The sequence below is a fragment of the Vulpes lagopus genome, chromosome 11, assembly GCF_018345385.1.
Source record: "Vulpes lagopus strain Blue_001 chromosome 11, ASM1834538v1, whole genome shotgun sequence".
Lineage (NCBI taxonomy): Eukaryota > Metazoa > Chordata > Mammalia > Carnivora > Canidae > Vulpes > Vulpes lagopus.
Genome location: NC_054834.1, coordinates 68,264,188 through 68,288,341, shown reverse-complemented (window position 1 = coordinate 68,288,341; position 24,154 = coordinate 68,264,188). Strand labels below are relative to the sequence as shown.

Here is a 24,154-nt window from a genome sequence, read left to right as displayed (position 1 = left end):
CAACGATTTCCTGTACTGTGTCTCAGTCATCCACCCTCTTTGACTCTGACTCTGTCCCTCTCTCTTCCCATCAGATACCCCTAGAGCCAAAATGGCTCTCAGGCCTAGTGGGGCTAAGAACTGTAGCCTCAGGAGGCAGTACTATTAGCCGCACATCTGTCTGATGCCCACCCTACCTACCTGTGTGGAGGAGATTAGGGCCACCAGACAGTGCTCTGAGACAGTCTGTGCAGGAGAGTCTCCTGGGAAGGCTGCTTGGAGGAGGTGGCATCTCAGCTGCCCTTTCTCGTTCCTCCTGAACCCAGTGCCTAGGGAGAGGATGCTGTGACTGAAGAGCCTGCATGATGCCATGCGGGGTCCCTGACTAGAGTCCCCTTCCTTCTCCCTAGTTGGCTCCTGGGGGCCCACACTTATCACCCAGCCTCAGTCCCGTATGAACCCCTAGCCCTGGCCCAGGGCTTAACCCTTTGTTAGCCACCTGCCGCCGGGCTCTGCGATGGCTGTGAGAGCTGCTCCCTGGTGCCTAGTGAGGTTCCAGAGTGTCTTCAGTTGGTTGGGTTTGGAGGCTGGGCCGTGAAGCCCAATGAACTTGGGTTGGGCCTTGGCGAGGCTATTTTAGTTTCCTATCATTTATAAATGTGTTTCTGCAGGCTGTGTAGCATGACGGCAGAGCGTCGAACTGGTGGGGTTCAAGTCCGAGCTCTATGGTCTGTCTGTGTGACCTTGGGCAAGTCCCTTTCCCACCCCAAACCTCACTTTCTTCACCCATAAACTGGAGGTCACAGCAGTAGTCACCTCATCCGGCCATGGCAAGGATGAGCAGAGCCACGCGAAGCACTTAGCACAATCTCTGGCAAGTAGTAACTGCAGAAATGTCAGCTTTTGTTATTCAGGACCCAAGACTATGTTCTGAGGTGCATGTCTTGTGTCTCAGAGGGAGAGCTGGAGGCTGGGTGCTCTTGAAAGTTATAGTGTTGGATTCCACACATTGTCGTGGGCATGGCTCGGGGTGGGAACCCTGAGTGGCAGTGGCCACTTGGGAGCCCCTGGGAGGGCAGCCCCTCAGGCCTTCTGACCCGTGGGCCATCCTAGAGGAGGCATGCTGTCCTCTTTCAGGTCGCCTGTGCTGGTCAGGCCCGGGTGCGTGTCCTGGTGTTTCAGCTTGCCTCTCTGCACCCACTGCCGTCACCGCTGGCTAGTGTGGGGTACGGGTTCTGAAACGCTTGTGTGTGAAGCCTGCAGATGCCTGTCCCTGTCCCTGGTTGCTCTGATTCCGTGAGCTCAGGACCCCAGGAACGACCGCTCTAAAGCCCGGCTCCAGTGACCTGAGTGCGGATGCTCAGTGGTAGGGAGCAGTATCACAAAGTGGGCAGGACATTGGACTTCAGAGTCAGAGGGTCCAGAGGAACACAGGCTCAGCTGGGCCACCATCTGCCCTGTGACAAGGCCCAGTGCTACCACCTTCCTGAGCCCCGGAGGTCCCGCTTGTAAAGCAGGGACGATGAGGCCCCTCTCTCCACCTCAGACTGGGGTGGGCCTGAACAAGGCAAGGTTAACGAAGCATTGCTCATGGGGGGCTGCTTCCATAGGCGCTCATGTCATTATCTATCTCCCCTCTGCCTGACATCTGTTTCACGGTCTTGGGGACAGCAGCCTACCTGGGGCAGTTTGCAGGAAGCTCTGTGTCCTGCGTCTCAAGGGATGGTCTTCGTGCACACTCTCCTCCTGCCACGGGAGGACGGGCATCATTTTGGCTGACCCTTCCCACAGTCTCCTGTCTCTGTATGCTTCCCTCTGAAGGCTTGGCAAGCTGATTCCTCCTTCCTGGCCAAGCCTTGATGTGCCCATTTTACAGATGAAGACACTGAGGCTCAGGGTGGGTGGGCAACTTGCCAAAAGTCACACAGCTCAGTGAGATAGGGCTTGGCACTGAGGTGTCTCTCAATCCAGAGGCCATACGATGACCTGGTTGGTTCATCATTCTCTCCCCTGCCATGGGGCTGGGGAAGGGGCTAAATTCTGAAGGCCTGTCTGGGAATTCAGGTCTTCCTGCTAGAGCCCCTCAAATCGGGGGCTCCTGGACAGCCTCTCAGCTAGTTCTAAATGTCCCTCTAACTTAGGGTTTCCCAAACAATAATGCTGAATGTACCCAGTGCGTTAGGATGGTTGGTTATCTTCTCAGCCCTTGGGAACAGAGGCCTGGGCTGGTCACCTTGGACCAGGTGTGGTTCTGTCTGTCTACCTCAGGGTACCAAACAAATATGTGAAACAGGTTGGGAAGCCCTGCTGGCTCTAAACAATCCCCTCCCTGCCTCCACCAAACATACTAAGCATGCACATTCCCCAGATGGATGGGGGCTCATGGTCCTCTCTGGGCCTCAGTCTCTTCGTCTGAGAAATGGGGATGAAGTAAGTGATGTCCAAAGCATCCTTCTAGTGTTGTGGATCAGAGTGTGTAAGCCCTAGAACCAGTGTTGGGAGGGAGCAGGGTCTGCCTGGGGCCCAAATAGCCTGCAAAGAAGGCCAAAAACAGTCCAGAAAGGGAGCTGTGGGGAGGGAGAAGTCAGGGGCTATGGCTCAGCCTCAATTTGAGTCTTTGGCTGCATGGTGCCAGGTAGGGAGGCTGGAAGGCTTAAAGTGTCTGCTCTTCCTGATGCTGCACCCTCTGTGCCAGTGGCCTCTTCTTCATGGCCTTCTGGGCTTGTGGCCTTAGACAAGTCAGTGAACCTCTGAGTCTCAGTTTCTTTATCTGTTAAGTGGGAATAACAATATCTCGGGGTAGGGGATATTATAGAGAATAAATCAGACAGTGGGAATGGTATGATGCAAACTCCTCTGTCACAGTCTGGCCAGGGGTGGCTGCTGTCTACATTCCTGTGGTACCCCTGACCTTTTTCCCTCAAATGCCAGAAGTCCACCTCAGCTCCAGGTGTTAAGGTCCTCGAGAGAACCAGAGCCTGTCACCCCGGCCTGTGGGGTCGTGCGGTAGGAGCCTTGGAGTCTCACTGGGCCTCAGAGTCTGCAGCTGTAAGACTAACAGGAGGGCTTGGGGCTTCACAATCCTGTGATTCCTGGGAGGGGTGAGTATCTTCTGACCCCGGTTGGCAGAGGTGGTGAGATTTTAACCCCCCCGGTAAGAGATGAGACGTGGGAGCTCAGGGAGATTCAGTGGCTCAAGGTCACACAGCTAATAGGAAGCAGAGCTGGGATTCAGACCTAGGTCTTAGGAGGGAAACGTGAGCCTAATCATGTTTGGTGGCCTCGTGATTTTCCTGCTGCCCAGAGAAACAGCTTTTTACTTTTTCTTTTCTGTTTTAACAACAACAACAACAACAAAAGGTAAGAGCAGAGAATGAAAAATACGATAGTGAAGAGGTCAAAAAGCCAGCGCCTGGAGCTAGCTGAGGTTTCAGGAAACATATCACCTGTTACACATGAAAACAAACACAGCCACCTGTGGCCAGCCTCTTTTTTATGGATGACCAGGACAAAGTCCAGAGAACCGGAGAGCTGAGTGGCTGAGGACTAGCTTGCAGGTGGAGAGCCCACAGGTAGGCGGGCTTCCAGAACAGAGCAGCCAGGCCAGGCTTTCTCATTCTACCTTCTGCCCCAGCAGGCGACTGAACTCACGTGATGTGATCAGTTGTCGACTCACCAAACCGGCTGGACCTCTAGGCCTCTGGCAGGCCCCTGAGGCATAGCCAGAGGCTCAGAGACAGAGGCTCTGCCCATGCGCAGGACAGAGGCCCTGTTCCTTAGATCGCCCAGCCCTGCCCTGCTCAATCCCCACCCTGTGGCCCAGGCCTGCCCTGCTTAACCCTCACCCTCTTGCAGGGGACCAGTAGCGTCACCAGCAGCCGCCACCCTCTGGCATGGAGGCCTCCAGGCCATGCATACATTTGGAGCCCCTCAGAGGGCTTTGGACTGTTGGTCAGGAAATCAACAACTAACTTCTGGATAGTAATTGTCATTATTGGTCGCATTTATTTGACACTTCCTGGGTGTCAGGCCCTTGGCAGATGCTAGCTCATATAAGCCCTGCCATAGTTCATTAGTAAGTCCATCTGACAGGTGGGGAAGCTGAGGCACAGTGATGAAGTGATTGCTCGAAGCCACACAGCTGGTAAGATGTGGCAGGTTTGGCATCCTCAGGCAGGGAGAGTGGGAGGAGCGGCCAGGGTGACCAGCATGGACTGAGCCCTACTAGGCACTGGCTGGATTGTGGTTCCTCTTCCTACCTGTGTGTGGTGGGTGGGTTTAGTTTTCCATCTGCTGAGAAAGGGGCAGTACCACAGTGTTTCCCCAGGTTATGTGGCTGCTTTGCAGCAGCTCTGGGGGGGATGGGGTGGAGGTGGGGTGGGGTGGTGGTGGTAGGGGAACCCAAGGTTGCAGTGTGACTTTCTTGTACCTCTCTGTGCAGAAGGAAGGCCTGGTGAGCCAGGGCAGGGCAGCAGGTGCACTGGGCCCGTCCAAGTCCACCACTGTGTGCTTAGGCTTGATCTTTCGGTGTGACTTGGAGGCTCTTGCTCTCGCCATCCCCTCTGAGAAACGCAATGATCTGGAAGGTCTTCTGCAGAGTGGATATTGCTCCCCGGAATAAATGACCCCGGAGGGTGTGAGCCTCCAGGAAGTTGGAGTTGGAGCAGAGGTGCAGGGAGCTTCATGGAAGATTCCCTCAAGCCCACCTACATCTCCCTCTGAGCAGAGAGGGACCAGGCTGTGCTGGAGACTGGGCTTGTGGCAGTGGGTCTCAACACATTAGAATCCTCTGGAAAACTTAAAAGATCCCAATGCCTGGTCCGTACTCCAGACCAATTTAATCAAGATCCCAGGGAAGGGGGCCCAGGCATGAGCAAGTTGTACAGCCCCCAGGGTAATCCTGACCTATAGCCGACATAGGAGACCAGCAGCTGCTCTAAGGCAACTGGGGGATGAGGGAATTAGGAACCTCTTGGCTTTCTAGGGTTTGTGACCCCCTGAAACCTGACAAAGGCATGTGCATCTAGAGAGAGTTCACAGCTTCCACCAGCTTTTCTGACCTAGAGGAGATTAAAATCCATTCTTGGGAGTAAGCAACCACCCCTTCCCATAAACCAAAATGTCATTTTTAAAGACTGGAAATCTCCAGTTATTGGATCAAGGTTGGTTTGTCCCATCACCTCATCACCTCTAAGCAATCTTTCCTGACCTACCCAGACACCCACTTCCCTTTCCTTCTTTCCGCAAATACATACAATACATACGGTGTGCCTAGCCCGTGCTTGGAACTGCTTGGGGCTCGGGGATTGTGGCGAATGTGAACGGCCTTCCCCTGGAGGAGCCGTGTTCTAACGGGGGCTCTAGACACACTCGAGAGCCCGTAAGCTAATCGCAGTGAGTGGGCCATGTGACAGGCCCCCGTGTCAAGGATGCTGTTCCTTACAGTGGGCAGGGGAGCCTCCCTTGCTCCCTCCACCTGTACCCCTCACCCCCACCCCAAGATTCTGGTGACTTGGTCTGGGCAGAGTCAAGGGCCTGGATGTTGGCATGTTTTGATTCTACTGTGCAGCTGGAAGCGAGGCCTGCCATGTGGATCAGGTGTTCAGGGAAGGCCTCTGGGAGGAGGGAACTTGGCCCATGGGAGGAGGAGGAGCCAGCAGAGGGCTTTGGGGGGAACACTGAGCTGAGAAGCAAGAGAAGAGATCAGCAAGAGAAGAGAGTAGCCTTAGGAATGCGTGTGTGTATGGGAGGGAGAAGTGCTGAGGACAGAGGAGCGGCGGGGAAGCCAGGCAAGGCCTCGCCGGCTCCATAGGAGCCTGGATTTTATAGGGACCATGTCGGCTACATCTCGGTTACAGGGTTGTAGGCAGGGGAGTGACAAGGTCTGGTTTACAGTTTTCAAACCCCTTGCCATGTGAATAAGGGATTGGGGAGGATAGGAGTGGAACTCGGGACTCGCAGGGAGCCGCCCTGGTCCAGGCGGGAAGTGGGATTTGGGGCCCCGGCAAAGTGCTGGACTAGAGGACACAATTTTGGGCTGTGGGATGAGAGGGAGCATGGGTGAGTGTGACTTTCAGGTGTTTGGTCTGGGCCAGCAGGGGGGTGGCGCAGGGGCATCCCCAGCCCCTCCCCCATCTGCAACCCTGCAGCATTTCCTAAGAGGTGCTCCATGTGGTATTGAGGGCTATTAAGTGTAAAAATTGTTTGAGTTCAGCAGTGTTTGCTGCAGAGCATTCTGGAGATGTTAATAGGCTGATGTGCGGGTGGCACTCCACCGACTGCGAAACAGCAATACCTTCTGTTCTTAACAGCGCGTCTTCTAGGACTCTGAGGAGCCACACCCGAAACCGCTGCTCGTGTCCCAGCCCGTCGTTGAACAGGTGAGGCGGCAGGCCCAGGGCGGGCAGTCACCGTGCTGTGCCTCGAACCCCGTGCTCTGCTAGAGCAGGGACTGAGCCTGCACCTCCCCACTTTGGGCCTGCAGGTGCCACAGCATCACATAACTCTTTCCCCCCCCGCACTGTTTGGGACACGCAAGTTCTAGGATCAGGCTGGAGGGCTGCTACCCCATTCTCCCAAGCCTCCTACCCTACAGGTGCAAATTCACAGGTCCCCGACACAGACAAGGGGTTCTCTTGAAGACACCAGCTCTTCCCCAGGCCCACTTCCTATACTCAGGGTCTTCGAGGAAGGTGAAGGAGCCTTGGCAATGGGTCCTGGCACTTAGGGCTGGCTCTGAGGGTGCTCACCACACAAACCGCCCCCCCCCCCACCTTGGGTGAGGACAGAAGAGGCCTGAAAATAGAGTCTCAGCTGACTCAGGGGCAGAGGGTATCAGTCCCCTTTCAGGTGGCTGAGCACTTGAAAGTTCTGGTGTTTTACATGGAAGTCTTTCTTCCCTTCACTCCTCCATCTTTCCATCTCCCCATCTCTCCATCTCTCCATCTCTCCATCTCTCCATCTCTCCATCTCTCCATTCTCCTGTTTACCATCCCTCCATCCAGCCATTGCTCCATCCTTCTATTCCTCTATCTCTTAATTCCCCATCTACTCATTCCTCCAACCCTCCATCCATCTTTCCATCATCCTACCATCCTGCCATCGCTCCATAGATCCACCCCTCTATCCCTCCATCTCTCCATTCTCATGTCCACCCATTCTTCAATCTAGCCGTTGTTCCATCCTTCTTTTGCTCTATCTTTTCATTCTCCATCTATTCATTCCTCCATCCCTCCATCCAGCTATCCATCCATCCAGGCAGCCAGCCAGCCAGCCATCCTTCCATTCCTCTATCTCTTCATTCCCCATCCACTCATTCCTCCATTCCTCCATCAATCTACCCATCATCCCTCCATCCCTCCATCTAGTTATCCCTCCATCCCCCATCTCCCCATCCATTGCTCCATCCAGCCACCCATCCCATCTTTCATTAGGTAACATTTGCTGGGGGCCTACTTTGTTCTCATAAATAATACATAGTCTTTCCTCTCAAAGTATCACAGTTCACAGGGCAGATGGGACAAATAAGTAGAACATTACTGTACAGCATCAGGCATTAGAATAGCAACTTCCATTTACTGAAAGCCTACCACATGCCAGGCATTTTATCCACATTATCTAATTTAATCTCTGGACAAATATTCCAAATGGATTTTATTTTCCTACTTTTACAAATGAGTAAGGTGAGGCTCGGAGAGGTTATGTCATTGGTCTGGGATCACACAGCAAGGAGATAAGAGAATCACATTTGTACCCAGGCAGTTGAACACCCGAGTCTGTTCTGGGAACTGATCCAGTCGCCAAAGCTATTGGCAGGAAGCAGAGAGGGAGTGTGGCTAACCAACATGTGTGTTGGCAGGGACAGGCTGACGATGGTGGTATGGACAAGGCTGGCTGGAGTAGGAGGTTTCCTGGAGGTGATATCTGAAGTCAGTCTTGAGGAAGGAGTAGGAGTTAGTAAAATATCAGCACAGTAATTTCATTGCATGAATTGATTTGGCGTAAAATTATATATTTGGTCAATTTCAATTGTAGTTGCTTAGAAATGGTCGATTTACCTGTTATACAGTATAACATCAAGTAAGTATGGCCTTCCTATTGCTCAGACAGCTGTCAGTGGCTGTTCTGGAAATTTCCAATAAAATGCGCACGCGTGCCATTCCCTTGTGTTGTCGGCGGTCCATATAGCTCGCAGGAAAGCCTGGGAAGACCCCCCAGTGTTTACAGAAAGTGTATACACGGAAGCAGTACACTGGGAGACATTCCCTTTGTTCAGTTTCGTTGGCGGGTGAAATCCTTGCCCCGTACTCCTTCCAGAAGTGCTGATGAAGGCCTGCCCCTGCTCTGGCCCACTGAGCCCCCCTGTGCCAGCACTGACCTCACTATCTGTTTATAGCGGGGCCCTCACTCTACAGATGAGGGGCCTGAGGACCTGGAGGTCCCCCTTCCCTGTGCCCGTGTACTGGCAGAGCCAGTATTTGAACCCTTATCTGGGGGGCCTTTGTCTTCTCCCTCTTGTCTGCAATTCCTTACATTCAGTTCTTGCCACCAGCTCGCTTTCCCCCAGGATCTCAAGCTGAAGGCGGTCCTGACCGTTGCTGCCTCTTACAGACACTCGTGTGTACCTCATTGGGTCCCCTGCATTGGGGACATCAACCAGGGGGCATGGCTGTGTGCCCCTGCAACTTTATTTAGGGCCATTATGGTGTGAATTTTGCGTGCTACAAAAAATCTTTTTATTTTTTTTTCCAACTAGTTAAAAATGCAAAATCTGTTCTTAGTTCACAAGTTGTACCAAAAAAAATAGGTGGTGGGCTGGATTTCATTTAGAGACCCAGCTGGCCACCCCTTGCCCTACAGCAGTGCTTATTCCGATCTCATGTATGAGAAGACTGAGGCTCAGATACCCCCCGACCCCCCGTCCCAGGCCCTCTGAATCCGACTTTCTGGGGGAGGTGGTCCCATCGTGGCACCACCTGGGCATGTTCTCAGCCTGAGCTGACCCCCTGCCCTACTTGGAACTGCCCATCTTCTGCTTCGTGGTGCTTTGAGGGGGAAAGTCTGGACATGGAGCGAAGAAAGCCTTTGCATCCTTGGATACTGGCTAATGTGCCCTGGAGCCGCCTCCCCAAGCTCTGATTCCCAGCACCTTCTTCTCCTCCAAGTGATTCCGGGTAGCCTCTGGGTCTGCCCAGATGGGCCAAACTGCCTGCCAGTCCTGGGGCTGTCTGGCTTCTGTTCTAACATCCCAGCTGCCTCCTGGAGAGGATGGGGCAGCCTAAGGGGTGAGGCGGCCTGGGTTCTGTCCTTGCTGGTCAATGTGCTGGTGATTTGGGGCCAGCTCCTTCACCCCTCTGTGCCTCCGTTTGCTCCCAGGACACCAAAGGGGCTTTGCCGGATGCCTAGTACAATTTGTGTGAGTGTCCGAGACCAGCGACATTGGTCAGAGTTATCAGGGGATACTCGCTTAGCACCTCCACTTCCTTTTGCCCACTTGGGAATCCCAGCCATCCCACAGATCCTTTTATACCATCAAGCCCACCCCTGCTTGCGAGCTGTGTGACTTGGGTGGTTACTTCACCTCCCTGAGCCTCCCCCCTCACCTGCTGGGCACAGGAGGATTAAGGGGGATGCCCGACACCGGTGGCCGCCTGGACTCGCTGCCATTCGAGGGCAGCTACTCCTCCTCACTCCCTGGGCCCAGAACTGACTCTTGTCCACAAACTTCCCTTTTCTGAGCACTCCCAGCCCTGTGAGGCGGCCCTGGCAGCCCAGCCTGAGCAGAGGATGTGGGAGCTGAACGTGTAGAAACTGCTTTCCCGTACCCACGAGAAGCAAGCAGCAGTTGCCAAAGACCGTTTGCATACTTCTCCAATTGCACAAAAACCCAGTGCGCACCGCTCGGGCCCTTGGCCGCCGCTAGAGCGTAGTTAGTGAGGTTCTTCCAGTAAAAGGGTGACGTTTCTGTAGACTGCTTGGGGTTCAAGCCTGGGTCAACCACTCGGGGCGTCCCGTGTCACTTACTGGGAGGAGACCCAGCCAGGCACACAGGTCCAGGTAGGAATGACAAACATGCCCGCTCCGTGTGAGAATCTTTCCTCTGCTGCTGTTCTGTTCAGCGCAAGTTTCCGAAGAGCCTGTGGCCTGTCAAGCGCTGTGCTGGAGAACAATAATGCTCCTTTATGTGGACCATGCCCTGCAGGGCTCCCTCGGGCCAGCCTGGGTCCGGGATCTCCCATCTCTAGCCCTCCTGACACAGGAGAGTCCTTGTTTTCCCCACTCTGGGTCTGGAGTAGACCCCAGGTGGCATTGCTGAGGCTGGACTTCCCTGACTCCCAAGTCCCAGCTTGGGACCCTTCTTAGACCCAAGCCTTGGACCCTGGTAAACCGGAAGAGCCATTCAGTCAAATCTTCCCATGTAGCACTTGAATCCCCCCAAATGATCTATTCAGACTTTGCTTCCATGCCACTTGTGATGGGGTGCTCATTACTACCCAGACAGCCTTTTCCTTCTCTGGACAGCTTTGTTTTATGTTGTGCCCAAATCTGACCCACAGCAAGGGGTCAGATCTCTAACTGAGATGTCAGAGAACTGGACTCCCTTAAGCCCTCTCCCCTATCCCGGGAGCTATAGAAAGTCAAAGCTGAGCTCCCCCTGGCAAGGATGATGGAAGATTATTATTTCCAGAAAAGGCAGAGGGGACCTCCTTATGGACAGGGGATGTTCACAAGGCTTAGGACTGTGAATTTTACCCTTTATTACCCTTGCAGGAGGAAGAAGGGGTGAAGCCTGCCCCTCAGCCCTCCTTCCCTCTGCTCTGTGGCCTGCTCCCCTCCTCCCCTCCCTTGGGGCCTGTGGGAACAGGACTGGGCCTCGTGCCTGCTTCCCTACCCCCAAGCCCAGCTCTGCCCAAGCAGCTGTCCTATGCAGCTGTCCTGGCCTCAGCTGCCCAGCGCTGCCTCCCATCACCCCACAGAGCTGAGAGCTGGCTGCTCTCATTCCTGGATTGTATGGCTTCAGGGAGGGGTGAGGGCAGCCGGCTTGCAGCTCCCCTCTTCCTCCTTGAGTCCCGCCCTGGCCTGTGGTCCATCAGTGCGGAAAGACAGACACCAGCATGCTCCAGCATGGTTTGTGTTGTTTCAGAAACATGGGTGTATCACCCAGGATGACAGTGAAGAATTGGAAACAGCCGTGTGTTTAACCATCGAGTGTTGGTTACATGCTCTGTGATGTGTCTGCATCTGGGACTTTAACCCCTAGGATCCTTGGGGGCTCCTGCATGGGTTTTATGGGGCCTGAGAACCCCCGGAAATTATATGTAAAATGCTGCCTGTGCATGAATTTTTCTGGAGGAACCTGACCCTCCAAAATGTTAAATGATCAACAGTATGGAATCCTATGCAACATGTAAAGTTATGTTGTAGAACATTCTTCCAGCATACAGAGACAGTATATTGTAGAATGAGAAAAGCAGGTTACAAATCACGCTATATAGTAAGAGCCCAGTTTTGTTTGAAACCATCTGTGAGGCACACATGCTACAAGCATAACTACTAAAATGATGACAGTTTTTTTTTTTTTTTAATCTCTGGGGTGAGATAAAAATTTTTGTTGAATTCATGTTACTCTGCTGGATGTTCTATCCGTTGGATGTTCTACAAACTTGTTCCTCTACTTGTTCCCATTGTGAGGAAACGGTGGAAGGAGCACTCCGTCCCTTTTCTGAGAGTCTGGACCACCCCCCCTTCTCCCCCAGCAGCCCCCTGGCCCCAGAGGGGGCTGCATATCTGTGCCACAAGCTGTGGTCTCTCCTCTGGGTCTCCAGCAGTCACCTGCTAGCTTCCTGGCCTCCTAACTTTGACCAGCATCCATGTGGGTATTTCCAAAGCCCTAGAGGATCTTATGTAATTTCCCTCCAGGCTCCATTCCTTCTGGCCTGGTAGAGGGGCCAGGCCAGACTCCAACTGTCAAAACATCAAGCAACCGAGATGGCCTATAGGCCTACCCTGTCTAGCTGTGTGGCTTTGGGCCAGTCATTCAACCTCTCTGGGCCTCAAGGCGCCATAAAATGCGACCTTATGTTAGCACCCCCCTCTGAGATTGCTGCAAGGACAAGCTGGGATGATTTGGGGCTGCTGGGTCACTGATGCCCATCAGCTTTGTTCCCTTTCCTCTTGGCCCTGACCTACCTGTCTCCTCTCTTCTTGCCAGGGAGCTCCAGGACCGGCAGGATGGGGTCAGCCTGTATCAAAGTCACCAAGTACTTTCTCTTCCTCTTCAACTTGCTCTTCTTTGTAAGTATGACCAGCACCAGCCGACCACCTCCAGCAGAGACGCTTCCCTGAGGCAGCCCAGTCTGAGACCCTGCAAAGGCTCCAGGCCCAGGATGGTGGTGGTAGGGGGTGGTGGGTGGGGGCTGAGGCAGACCATTGCAAATGGAAGTGGGTGGGGCCAGCCAGGAAATCTCCTGGAACCTGCATTCCAGCTGGTTCTGTGGCAGGGCCCTTGGTGCCTCTCTGAGCTGTCCCCTCTCCTGGAGCACTAAGGTCCTGGCTAGTCGGGGTTGGAGGTGGGCGTGGGTGGGGAAGAGCCCCCTGGGTGTCCCCTCACTCATCCACAGAGGGTTCCCTGAAATCTTTCATGCCCTGTGCTGGCTCCCCTGCTCTCCTGTGTCCCCTCTGAAGAATTTGCTGTTATGATCCTAGATTTCAGCAGCCCCTTCCTCCCACCCCCACTGGGGGGGTTGTACCCTCACCTCCCAGACGGTGTGCAAGAGAGGCAGGCTTGAGGCCATAGTGGGGACACAGTCCCCCTTCCCCAGACCCACCCTGGCAGGCCTCACCGAGTCCCTGAGCCCCAGGGCCGCCCAGATGGAAGCCTGGTGTCCATCTGGAGCTGGTTTTCCTCAATTTTCCTCTCAGGCTTGGCACTGACTGACTCCTTTTGCTTGCAGTTGCCAGGATGATGATATGTGTGTGTGTGTGTGTGTGTGTATGTTTGAGTGTGTATGTGAGTGAGAGTATGTGTGTGAGTGTATGAGTGTGGACATATGAAAGTGTATGAGTATGGATGTGTGTATGAGTGTATGAGCAATCGGTGTGAGTGTGGGGGGTAGGGAGGAGACTGATGCATGTGTGAGAGTACATGTTAGTGTGCATGTGTGTGAATGTACATGCGTGTGTATCTGTGAGTGTATGTGATGGGGCAGGGGGGAGAGTGACGCATGTGTGTGTGCATGCATGTGTGTGAGTGTGCATGTGTGTGAATGTGCGTGTATACATGAGTGTGTAAGTGTGATGGGGCAGTAGGGAGTGGCCCAAGAGGCCTTCCTGGGCCCCGGGGGGCCTGGGGGCTGTGTCTCCTCTGTGTTGGTGGTTCAACCTCTAGCATTTAAAAATCAGGCTGAAAAACAGGATGTTTTTATTATGATCTGATTTTATTTTTAAAAACTATACACACATATGAAGATATTTTGAGAGGAGAAGATGCCTCTTCTGACAGGGATTCTTGAGAATTTGGATTTTCTTCTGCATGCCTCTCTACATTTTCCAAATTTTCCACAATGGACATGATTTCCTGGGGAAAAGGCATTACATAGGGTTGTAGACAGTTTGGGAAGTAATCGTTCTCAATTCCCCCTCTAACTATAACCCAGCACACAGGTGCTTACAAGTGTGCTCCTGGCACATGCAAACCCACACACGTGCACGCGCACACACATGCGTCCAGACCGCGGTGGCGCTGCCTGCCCTGCCGTTGTCCGCGCTGGCTCTGGCCCCAGCCCCCTCCTCGAGGACAGTGCTGAGGCCTTGTGTGGCTGTCGTCCAGCCAGATCTGGAAGCCACCTAGGGCACCTAGGCTTCCCCGGCTTGACAGTCAGCTCCCTCCTGGCTGGGCCAGGGTTCTGGGAAATGGTTGCCCATACAGCCAGAGCCAAGCCTTCCCTGGCAAGTGCATAGCTCCTGGGCCTCAGCCTGGCTTCAGGGCCACCTGGTCAGGACTGGGGAACAGTCAGGAGGGTCAGAATGTTGTGCTTCTATCCTGGGGACCCTAGGGATTGGAGAGAGGAGTCTAGGCTATAGCCTAGGAGGTGTGGGGGCTTGCAGCCCAGGGGCACAGCCTGTTCACCCCATGCAGTGAGAGGGAGGGGATGGAGACTTTGCAGAGAAAGGAAACAGGGTTGATGGTTTTGGCCAAGGAGTCCCTTCTCATCCTGCTCCTAGCCTGCCCCGTGGAGCCAGAGACTGGAAAAGCTTGTCTCTGGCCAGAGCTTTGGGGGCTGGCTGGCGGGAGTCAGGTGTTAACTCCCTGTGTGCTGGGGACCAGGATGGCCCCCCAGGATGTGGGGACGGGTGGGGCGGGAGAGGGCAAAGGAGAGACTTACAGGGACAGTGTGCGTTTGTCCACTCATTCGCTCATCACCCATTCGCCAACGGGATATTTGACATCTCTGTATTCAGACCCCGATTGTGGGTGCCAGGTGGACACGCCAACAGAAGAGCCATGGTTTCTGCACTTGGGGCTGTATTCTGGGGGTGCGGGGTGATGTGGGCTCCAGTCAAGTACTTATTCAAATGGATGATAAAAAGGCAGTTGTGCTAGGTGTGGGCATGAAGGATACGGCCCCCAGGAGAGCAGAGAATAGGGCAGTTGACCCTGTCGGGATGGTCAGCAAAAGCTCCCTGGAGTTGTAGGTGTGGTGGGCCGGAGCAGGAGGGGAGAGGGGAGTTCTGGGAGAAGCAGCAAAAGTCCAGCATGGGGGCTTGGGGCAGAGGGTGGCTCCCTGGGATGCAGGCCGCACCCGCCTTCCAGGAAGGATTCTGGTCTTTGTTTTATGCACAGTGGGAAGTGGTTACATGATCAGACTTGTGGTTTGGAAAGTTCGCTCTGGCTGCTGTGTGTGCTCGTGTGTGCGTACGTGTACACGTGTACATCCTTGCCTGCACCCCTTCCCGGCCCCAAACTCCCCACAAAATTGCCTCATCAGCTATTCTTAGGTTCACAGAAGCCCAGAGGCTGCTGATGCTGTGCTGTTCTGGGGAAGGACGCTGGCGTGAGGGTCCTGGCTCCTGGCTGAGCCTGTCGGGAGATTTTGGTGGAGCTGAGGGGTGGTTCATGTGGGGGGTGCTCCATGGTTCCAGTCTCGGTTCACAGAGAAAGAGTGTCTCCCTAGTGTCTCCCCCTGTTTTGGTTGGCCGCCTGGCTGGGCCTTTCTCCGGCTGGCCTACAGCCTCCTGGCTGGTCCAGCCATACCAGATGGCAGTCATTGAACATGAGACCCACAGAGGGACCGACAGGCCAGTGCCTTTTTGGGTGCTTTGAGGCCAGCTGAGGAGGTTAGCTGGGCAGTCCTGGATTTCCATCGACTTGGGGCTGTGTTTGCCCAGAGGGTATTTTCTACCTACCCTGTGAGAGCCGAGGTGGGCAGGTGAGGGGCTGCCATAGGGCTCTGAGGTACACAGGAGCAGACCGTGGGCCCGATGCCTGGCCATTGGCCAACCGTGCCATGAGGTAGGGGCTTGGGGTGGGCAGGGCCTCGAGAATCATTGGGAACCAGACTCCCAGGTTCTGTAAAGTCCCCCTTCATCCCAGCAAGCTGTGTCACCTGAGGGGAACCTTTCCCCTCAAAAGCACCTCAGAAGCCTCCCTGTCCCCAGAGACTGACTTTCCAGGTGAAGGCCCAGGACCAGTCCCAAGGGTCCCTGCTGCTAGTGTGCCACCATCTGGCCTGGCTTCCAGCACCTTGTGGATGGACTGGGTGACCTCTGGCAAGGTCTGGGTCTCTGTTTCCCCCATCTGTAGCATGAGGACAGTAACAGGGTCCACCGGCAAGGGGGGAGGTGGCGACAAGTGGCCTGCTGGGAGACAGGAGAGATGTAGGGTCATCATCAGCTGCGGTTGTTTTTAAGGGGCCCAGAGGAGCGTAGGGTGAGTGAGGTCCTCGCTTGGGGATGAGAAGTGGCACCATGCTGTGCCTCAGGGCTTTGCTCCCTTTAAAAAGAAAAAAAGAAAAAGAAAAAAAAATCACATCCCGCCTTTATTTAAAAGATTGATATTTTATCATGGATTTTAAAATTAATTCTGGTTCTTTTAAAAAAAAATACTGTAAATTCTTATTAATCTTGGTTGCTGAGTTTTTGGTTTTCATTGTTTATTTTTTGGCATCCTCTTAAGTTTTATGCCCAGGGCAAGCATCCTGTTTGCCTTACTCGGGGCCTGGCTCTGGCTTTAATGATGATACTGGGTAGAGCAAGACTGATGGAGCCCCTTGGGCTGGGGTGCTCACACCACCCCGCAGGCTTTGTCAGTAGCTGCTGGCCTTGCAGAGTAGGGGATGATGGCTGAGGTGGGGACCCGGAGCCTGTGATAGAGGTGGGTGGTGACATGCTAGGACTCTCAAGGTGGCTGATTCCTGAGGTAGGCTCAGGCCAGGCCCTGGGAGAAGGGCAGCACTGTGGGCCTGATGCAGGATCCTCTACTCCCCAAGGATACCTGGGCCTTTGCCCACACTGCAGGCTCTTCCCAGCCTTAGTTGGCTTGGTGGGATGTGGATCTTGGCTGGGTTCCAGCTGGGGAGATAGGCTTAGGCTGTGGGCCTTGCAGATTAGGGGAAGGGGGAGGAAGCAGGGAATCCCTGGGCCTACCCCTGCCGCTCGCCCCACACCTGCCTTTCTATTCCTGCCTTTCCAGTGGGTTCATAAGCTCATTCCTTTCCTGAGCATTTAGCTTATAGGCCCCTGGACATACAGAGCTGTGTGCAATCTGACCCTGACCTCAGGGAGCTCACAGTCCACCAGAGAGAGACACACACAGAGCACATTAAATGCAGTGGGAGAGGGGATCCCTGGGTGGCTCAGCGGTTTAGCACCTGCCTTCAGCCCAGGGTGTGATCCTGGAGTCCTGGGATCGAGTCCCACATCAGGCTCCCTGCATGGGGCCTGCTTCTCCCTCTGCCTGTGTCTCTGCCTCTCTCTATGTGTGTGTCTGTCATGAATAAATAAATAAAATCTTAAAAAAAAAAAAAATCCAGTGGGAGAGGCACCTGGGTGGCTCAGGTCATGATTCTGGGATCCTGGGATCGAGTCCCACATCAGGCTTCCTGCATGGAGCCTGCTTCTCCCTCTGCCTATGTGTCTGCCTCTCTCTCTGTCTCTCATGAATAAATAAATAAAATCTAAAAAAAAAGAAAAAAAAAGAAAAAAAAAAGCCAGCAGGAATGGCTATTAAGAAGGGTCCAAAGGTAGTTACCACAGAGTAGGGGACCCTCTGTCTGCCTGGGGGAGGGGGGGAGGGGGGGCGGTCAGGAGCTCTGAACAGCAAGTGGGCTTTGTTGTTCAAGTCCATGGAAGGATTTCTCCAGAAATCCTTGTTTGGGATGTCCTCAGCCCCTGAGCCAGGCTAGGGTGGAGGGGATGAGCATGGGAGAGGGCCAGGAGGTAAAGTAGAAAGGTACTCCTGGGAGGAGGCTGCACCCCTCAAAGCTAAGAGGCATGGTCTGACCACGTATGGGCATGGGGTAGGGGAGATGGAGGCAGAAGGGGCTCCCCACGCATGGCCCTACTGTGTGGTGCGTACCAGGACTGGGGGTGTGGGAGTACCTGAGGTGGAGGTGGTGCTCCCCCCATGTCCTGGCCTGGCTGCAGGGGCAGCTGGGCAGGGCCCCCTCAGGCCCCCATTCACTGCTCCTTCTCCTTCCAGATCCTGGGCGCGGTGATCCTGGGTTTCGGGGTGTGGATCCTGGCTGACAGGAGCAGTTTCATCTCTGTGCTACGTAAGGGTCCCTCTGTTCCCCCACCCCTCACCCTCCCGCCCTGCCCAGCTGGCTCTGGAGCGGTGGGCCTGGGCAGCAGGCAGGGCAGCTCCTGAGTACTTGAGCCTCAAAGCCAGTCACTCTTCCAGCTGAACTCAGGGCCTTGCCCAGGTCCTGTGCTGACCACTCTGCCCTGGGCCCCTCTGCAGGGGTTTTCGGAAAGAATTTTCTCTCCCTCCCCACACAAAGCTGCTGTTGTCTGAAGAACACTGGGGGTTGAGGGAGGCTTGCTCTTCCATCCCGGCCCTTTCCCCGCAGCCCTGACCTTGAGAAAGCCTCTTACATTCCCTGTCCCTCCGTTTGCCAGCTCAGCAAGATGTGGGCAACAGCCCCTCCCCAGTCATTCAGGGAAGTGTAGGAAAGGCCGGGAAAGACTGATTGTCAGGAGTTGATGGTGTGCCTACTGTGCGCCTGGTGCCAGCTAGATGCGTCAGGCCTGTGGACCGAGGGGGAAGTCACCAGCCCGGCCTCCGTTGTTTGTGCTCATTGTGTGCCAAGCCCGGGGCCCAGCATTTTGCACATGAAAATTGCCTTAATCCCACAACAGCCCTGCAAGGTATTCTAGTCCCACCTTACAAATGAAGAGATGTGGCTCAGAGAAGTGATGCCCCTGGCTCGTGTTCACAGAGCGTCAGAGTGATAGGTGTGAGACTCGAACCCCTAGAGCTTTGATCCTAAATGCTGCCCGTGGTAGGGGGAACCACAGCATGGAAGCCCCTTCTCTCACTATTGAAGCAGAAGGAAAGAAGCCCAAAGCACTCCGGCACAGACGAGAGCCTCTCCAGGTCTACTCACAGCCTCCCCCAGGAAGCCTGCCAGGCTTGCTGCACTGATCTCATGGGCACCCTGAGGTGGAAGGGAGGCACAGCTGAGGGCCCCAAGTAGCACAGTGATGCCACTCCCCTCAGTGAGTGCATCCTTGGCTCACTTCCCTCCCAGCTGCCGCTGAGGCAGCAGGTTTGGCCTCAGGCCCATGACAGCTGCTTGATTTGAATAAAGCGGAACCAGGCTAGGATGGGTGATGGAGAGGCCACACCTGTCACTGTGGCCCCAGGGGGCCAGGCCTCCCCTCAGACCTGAAAGGAAGCAAGGACGGTCCACCCTCCAGCCACATCCGATGCAGCATGGGGCTGGCTGTTAGTTCTGCCTCCTTCTGGGGGGGCTGCAGACTGGGGGCTTGGGTCTGCATTTCCCACCCCTGTTCCCTATGCCTTCCCAATGGGGGACACTTGCTCCGCCCTGATTAGGGCCAGGCTCCCCCACTTCCTGGCTGTGGCCCACACCCAGTGGGCCCTGCACCATGGGGCAAAGTCTCAAGGCCCAGCTCACCTGCTGCATCTCTGTCCTCTGCACTTCGTCCCCAGCCGCAGGAACCCTCCTGCTGCACCTCTGGCCTCCTCCCTGTTCAGTTCGCAGACTCTTGAGCTGCCGGGATCTAGAGGTCCCCTAGATGCACCCGGAATGTTTGCACAAATACAAGGGCCCTGGGCCCACCCCCAAGGGATTTGACTCCATTGGTGTGTGGGTGGTGGGCCTGGAGCATTGTCATTTTTTAAAAACTCCCCAGGTGATTTCCCAGGCAGCCAGGGTGCAGAAGCACTGATCTAGCAGAGGGAAAAGATTTGCTAAGAGTCACACAGCACATAAGGGCCAGGGCTGTGACCCGGGACTCCTGACCTGCTCTGTTCCAGGCCTGCGTGACACAGCTCTTCCCTCACCTAACTGAAGCTTCACTGTGAGTCCACGGGGTGAGGTGTCTCTGTCCCCATTAAACAGTGGAGGAAACTGCAGCCACAGAGAGGGAAAGTAACTCATCCCGGGACACACAGCCAGGGGCTGGAGCTGGGATGTGAACCAGGCGGCATGGCTCCTGAGCTCCCACACTCCGAGCCCCTGTACTGCAGGGTTCCATAGGCGTCACGCATTCCTGCCTTAACCAGAGGCAGCAAGCGCCATGGTGTGGAGCACAGACTCTAGGGCTGGGCTGCCGAGGTTCAGATCCTGGCTCTGCTACCTACTAGCTGGGTGATCCTGGGCCAGTTACTTCGCCTCTCTCTGCCTCTTCATCTGGAAAATGGGAGTAGTAATAGAATATATCCCATAAGGTTATGGTGAAAAATTAAATGAGTTAATGTACAAGAAGCATTTAGAACAGCTCCTCCTAAATAGTCACCCCTACATAAGTTTGTTAAATTGATAATGACATTTTTAAGAAGGAGGATTTAGTTCGATTTTATAGAGAAAGAAACAGAGGCCAGCGAGGCCAGCGAACAGCTTGCCCACATTCAGAGCCGGTTAGCAGCAGAGCTGGGATTAGACCCCCTATGTTGTTGCCTCGGGTCTCTTTCATATTGGGCCGCTTCTACCTCGCTGGCACCTGCCGGGCCCGGCAAGACCAAGATGTTTCTGCCATGCACAGCGGAGAGCCACCCCAGAATGTCCACTTGTCCCCTTCCTAAGTCAGGTTGCTCATTGGGGCCAGCCTGAGACTCCGGGTGAGGTCAAGGACTGGCGTCCACTAGATGTTCTGAGAAGCTGAGACCCCATGGCCGGGCTGGCCTCCTGGGGGAGAACCTGAGTTGGTGGTCTCAGCCCTGGGGTCTTGCCTGCTGCCCCCCCCCCCGCCCCCCTGGCACTCCCCGCTGGGCTTCAGGGCTCTTAGGGACAAATTAGAATGTAAATCTACCCTCAGCGGCCTGTTGTGGAAATAAAGCAGATGATTCGGATAAAGGGCCTTGTTCTGGCTGGCACACAGTGGATTCCAGGCTGTGCCAAGTTCCTTTTCTCTGGGAGTAGTCCCTGGGAGGAACCCGAACCCGGGAAGCTTAGAAAAAGTAGCACTGGATGGCTTCCTCCTGACCATGCTGATTGCTGAGAGCAGGGCTGTCAGGGCCTGGAATGAAAGTGGGGGTTCAATGCCAGGAGCCCCCCACTCTCCCCCCAGCAGGGCACTGTCTCCTCCTGCCCACATCCCCACCTGCCTGGGGGCTCCTGCAGAGGAGCTGGGCAGGAGGCAGCCTTGCCCTGGCACCCTGAGAGCAGAGTGGGCTGGCCAGGGCCCTTCCTGAGCTCCAGAACATCCTGTCTGACCAGGAAGTGGAGCCGAATCAGGCCCTCCTCTCCACCCACACTTCAGCTTTGTAGTTACTTCTTAAGGGCAGGAACGCCCCCTGGGTGGCCCGGGGTGGGGCCCTCAGCTTTCCGAGGTCCCCCAGGGAGCTGACCAGTGTTCTCCTTGCTGACCTCACTCCTGCCAGCTCTGGACATGCCCCCCTTAGGAGAGCACAATAATTTGCAGATTCCAGGTGGTCTTGCAAGAAAAGTCTGTCCAGTTGTGATGGACCCAGGAACCTACTTCCCTAAGAGGTTCCCCTGATCTGCTAATGCACTCCAGGATGCTCTCTAGCTTTCTGGAAACATCCTGCCCCAGCTGCCTCCTGAGGGTGCAGGGGCTGTGGTGGGAGGAGTCTGCAGCCCCTTGCCAGTGGGGGAGGCACATCGACCCTGGCGCTCCTGGCATATGACCACCCCTGGGTAGAGCGCACCTCGTCCAGGTGGGCTGAGGGTGGGTGTGAACCACATCCTGTTCTGGCAGGGGATGTGCTGGGCTTCTTGGGAAATGCTGGTCCAGTGCCCCAACCTCCACCCACCGGGTGGGCTCTGTCTGCCCACGGCCCTCAAGAGGGTCCCTTGCCATCGGGCCCCTCCCTCCATGCCTGAAGCATGTCACCTGTCAGACTCACAGTGGCCCGTTCTGTCTCCTTCAAATACATCAGCCTCACTCCTTCCTCCTTGCTATTGCCACTGCCTGGAACTCCTCCCCCTCTCAGATCTTCACTAGGGCTGCATCCCCATTCTCCTCTCAGCTCAAATGTCACCTGCTCAGTCCAGCCTTCCCCAGCCACCGGCCCACTCCCTGCCCCACGGCTCTCTACATGGAGCTGGCCTCCGTGTCTGTGTGCGGCTCTTCACACAACTCGGAGATCTGTTCCAGGTACTTATTGTCTCTACGCCCCCACCCCACTGAATGGCAGCTCCTTGGTGTGGGACCTCCTCACTCCAACTTCTGTATCCCCAGCAGCCAGCACCCAGTCTGGCCCACGGTGGGCAGGTGGGCACCTGGTAAACTGGTTAGCTGAATGAATACGCGCCTGTGTCAATAGGTGTGTCCCATGCGTCAGGGGAAGGAGCCTGCAGGTCTCTAAATCCCAGCCCCGCCCTGGGCCCCCACCTCTCTGAGCCTCATTGAAATGGCTGGGCCAGTGCCTACCAGACAGAGCTATGTCAGAGCTGGGGTTGGTGTGTGTGGAGCCCTAGGGACACAGGGAGTGGGTGGGACAGCCTAGTATTTACTGTTATTAGGGACAGGGAGGAAAGCAGGCCTTTAAAGCCTGTGACCCCAGCAGGGGGTGAACCTTCCAGGCTGTGGTTCATTCATTCAGCACACCTTTCAGGCAACACTTTGCTGTGCCAGACGCTGTTAGGAGTGGGGTATAGCTAGGGGCTCAGCAGGGATCAAAGTCCCTGTCCTTGTCCAGTTCACCTCGAAAGGTGGGGGTCGCAGGCAAGAACAGCAGTAAAACATAGCTTTTGCAATCCTAAACACCAAGGAGAAAATTAAGAGGACTGGGGATTAGGATAGATTGGGGGTGGAAGGGAGAGAGGGCACACATCCACAGGAGGGATGCGGGGGGAGGGAGCAGGGTCCCCTTGGGTGGGGCAGGGGTGGGGGGCTGACCCCAGTGCTCTGACTCCAAGGCGAGCAGTCCCAGACCTAGGGGCTCTGCTCCTGGTGGTGTGCCTGGCTGATCATATGCCCTTCTTTCCACCCCAGAGACCTCCTCCAACTCCCTCAAGGTGGGGGCCTGTGTCTTCATCGGCGTGGGTGCTGTCACCATGTTCATGGGCTTCCTGGGCTGCATCGGTGCCATCAAGGAGGTCCGCTGCCTGCTGGGGCTGGTGAGTTCCCTGTCCACCAATGGGGCCTATGCTGCCCTGGGCCAGCTGTGGGAACGTGCACAGCTGTGAGCGGGACGGGGGCACCTGCAGGGGGCCATGCAGCTGACTCCATGCTGGTCTGTGTTCCAGTACTTTGCCTTCCTCCTCTTCATGCTCATCGTCCAGGTGGCCGCTGGAGTCCTCTTCTACTTCAACACAGGCAAGGTAAGCATCCTTCTGGCCTGGCTAGGCTGGGCTGAGGGAGAGACAAAAGGGCCTCTTAGTTGTCACAGACAAACTCAGGAGGTGCCCAGCAACTCCCTGCCCCACCACCCTGGGTCCTTCGGTCCCTGTGACCTGCTGGGATATGAGGGAGGGCAGCATCTTGGGTGGAGTCACTGCTGGGCCTGCACACAGCTCTACCCCAGCACTTTGTAGCTGTGGGGCAGTGGGTAAGCCACTCGCCTCTCCATGCCTGTCTCACCTTTCTGCAAACGAGGGACAGTGATAAATTTGACTTCCAAGGTTCTGGTGAGGATTCAGTGAGATTATCTTAGTAAAACACAGCACAGTGCTTGACATGGTAAAGACCCAATAAATGTTTTCCTTGTTTTTATTCAAGCACCTCAGCAAGTACTAAATCCATGTCACTCATCCACAGATGAGGCCCAGGGAGGAGACTGTCAAGAAAGAGATTAGTTTTGTGGGGGCACCTGGGTGGCTCAGTAGGTTAAGCGTCTGCCTTTGGCTCAGGTAATGATCCTGGGGTCCTAGGATGGAGCCCCGCATTGGGCTCTCTGCTCGCTGCGGAGCCTGCTTCTCCCTCTCTCTCTCTGTCTACTGTTCTCTCCAGCTTGTGCTCCCTCTCGCTCTGTCAAATTAAAACAAAAAATTAGTTTTGTATCATGGAGAAGGCACTCAGCTTTAAGAAATAGAAAATCAGGCTAACTGCGGCTTCAACTCTAAAGACATTTGCTGTCGACTTAACCAGAAGTTGGGTTGGACTCTCAGGGACCATGCTTCCCACTCTCTGTTCAGTATCCTCATCATGCCGCTTGCTTCTTCACACCACTCACCTCATGGTCACAAGACAGCTGCCACAGCACCAGGCACAACATCCGTACTGGTGTAGCCAGAAGAAAGGGCAAGGGGCAGTGTCAGCCACCCCCAGCCCTTTTATCTGAAAAGCAAGTCCTCCAACAGTCTTGGCTAGACTGGGTCACAAAGGCACCCCTGGCTTCAGGGGGACTCTAAGGACAGAGGCATAAGGGAGAAGGGAAGCTGGGAATAGCCACTGGGTGAGACAGTCAATGGTGACTGTCAAGGTGACCCCCTATGAGCACCTACTGTGTGCACATGGCATCTTCTGGAGGCTTTACACACATTGTCTCATCCTCATGGCAGCTGTGCCCTGTGTTAGGTTGACA

At 55.0% G+C, this 24,154-nt stretch overlaps 1 protein-coding gene across 9 annotated transcripts in view; it reads left to right on the top strand.

Moving 5' to 3' along the window:
* The window catches only part of CD82 (CD82 molecule), a 50,964-nt gene that overhangs the window by 14,445 nt on the left and 12,365 nt on the right, over nt 1-24,154 (top strand). For 5 of the 9 annotated variants that reach the window (XM_041722942.1, XM_041722943.1, XM_041722939.1 and 2 more), the window contains 5 exons: nt 6,291-6,359; nt 12,191-12,273; nt 17,678-17,750; nt 22,624-22,748; nt 22,878-22,952. In XM_041722942.1, coding sequence (XP_041578876.1) covers nt 12,211-12,273; nt 17,678-17,750; nt 22,624-22,748; nt 22,878-22,952 — 336 coding nt within the window. In that variant the 5' untranslated portion in view covers nt 6,291-6,359; nt 12,191-12,210. The remainder of the gene's footprint in view (nt 1-6,290; nt 6,360-12,190; nt 12,274-17,677; nt 17,751-22,623; nt 22,749-22,877; nt 22,953-24,154) is intronic. The other 4 variants (XM_041722944.1, XM_041722948.1, XM_041722945.1 and 1 more) reach the window with 1 other exon arrangement.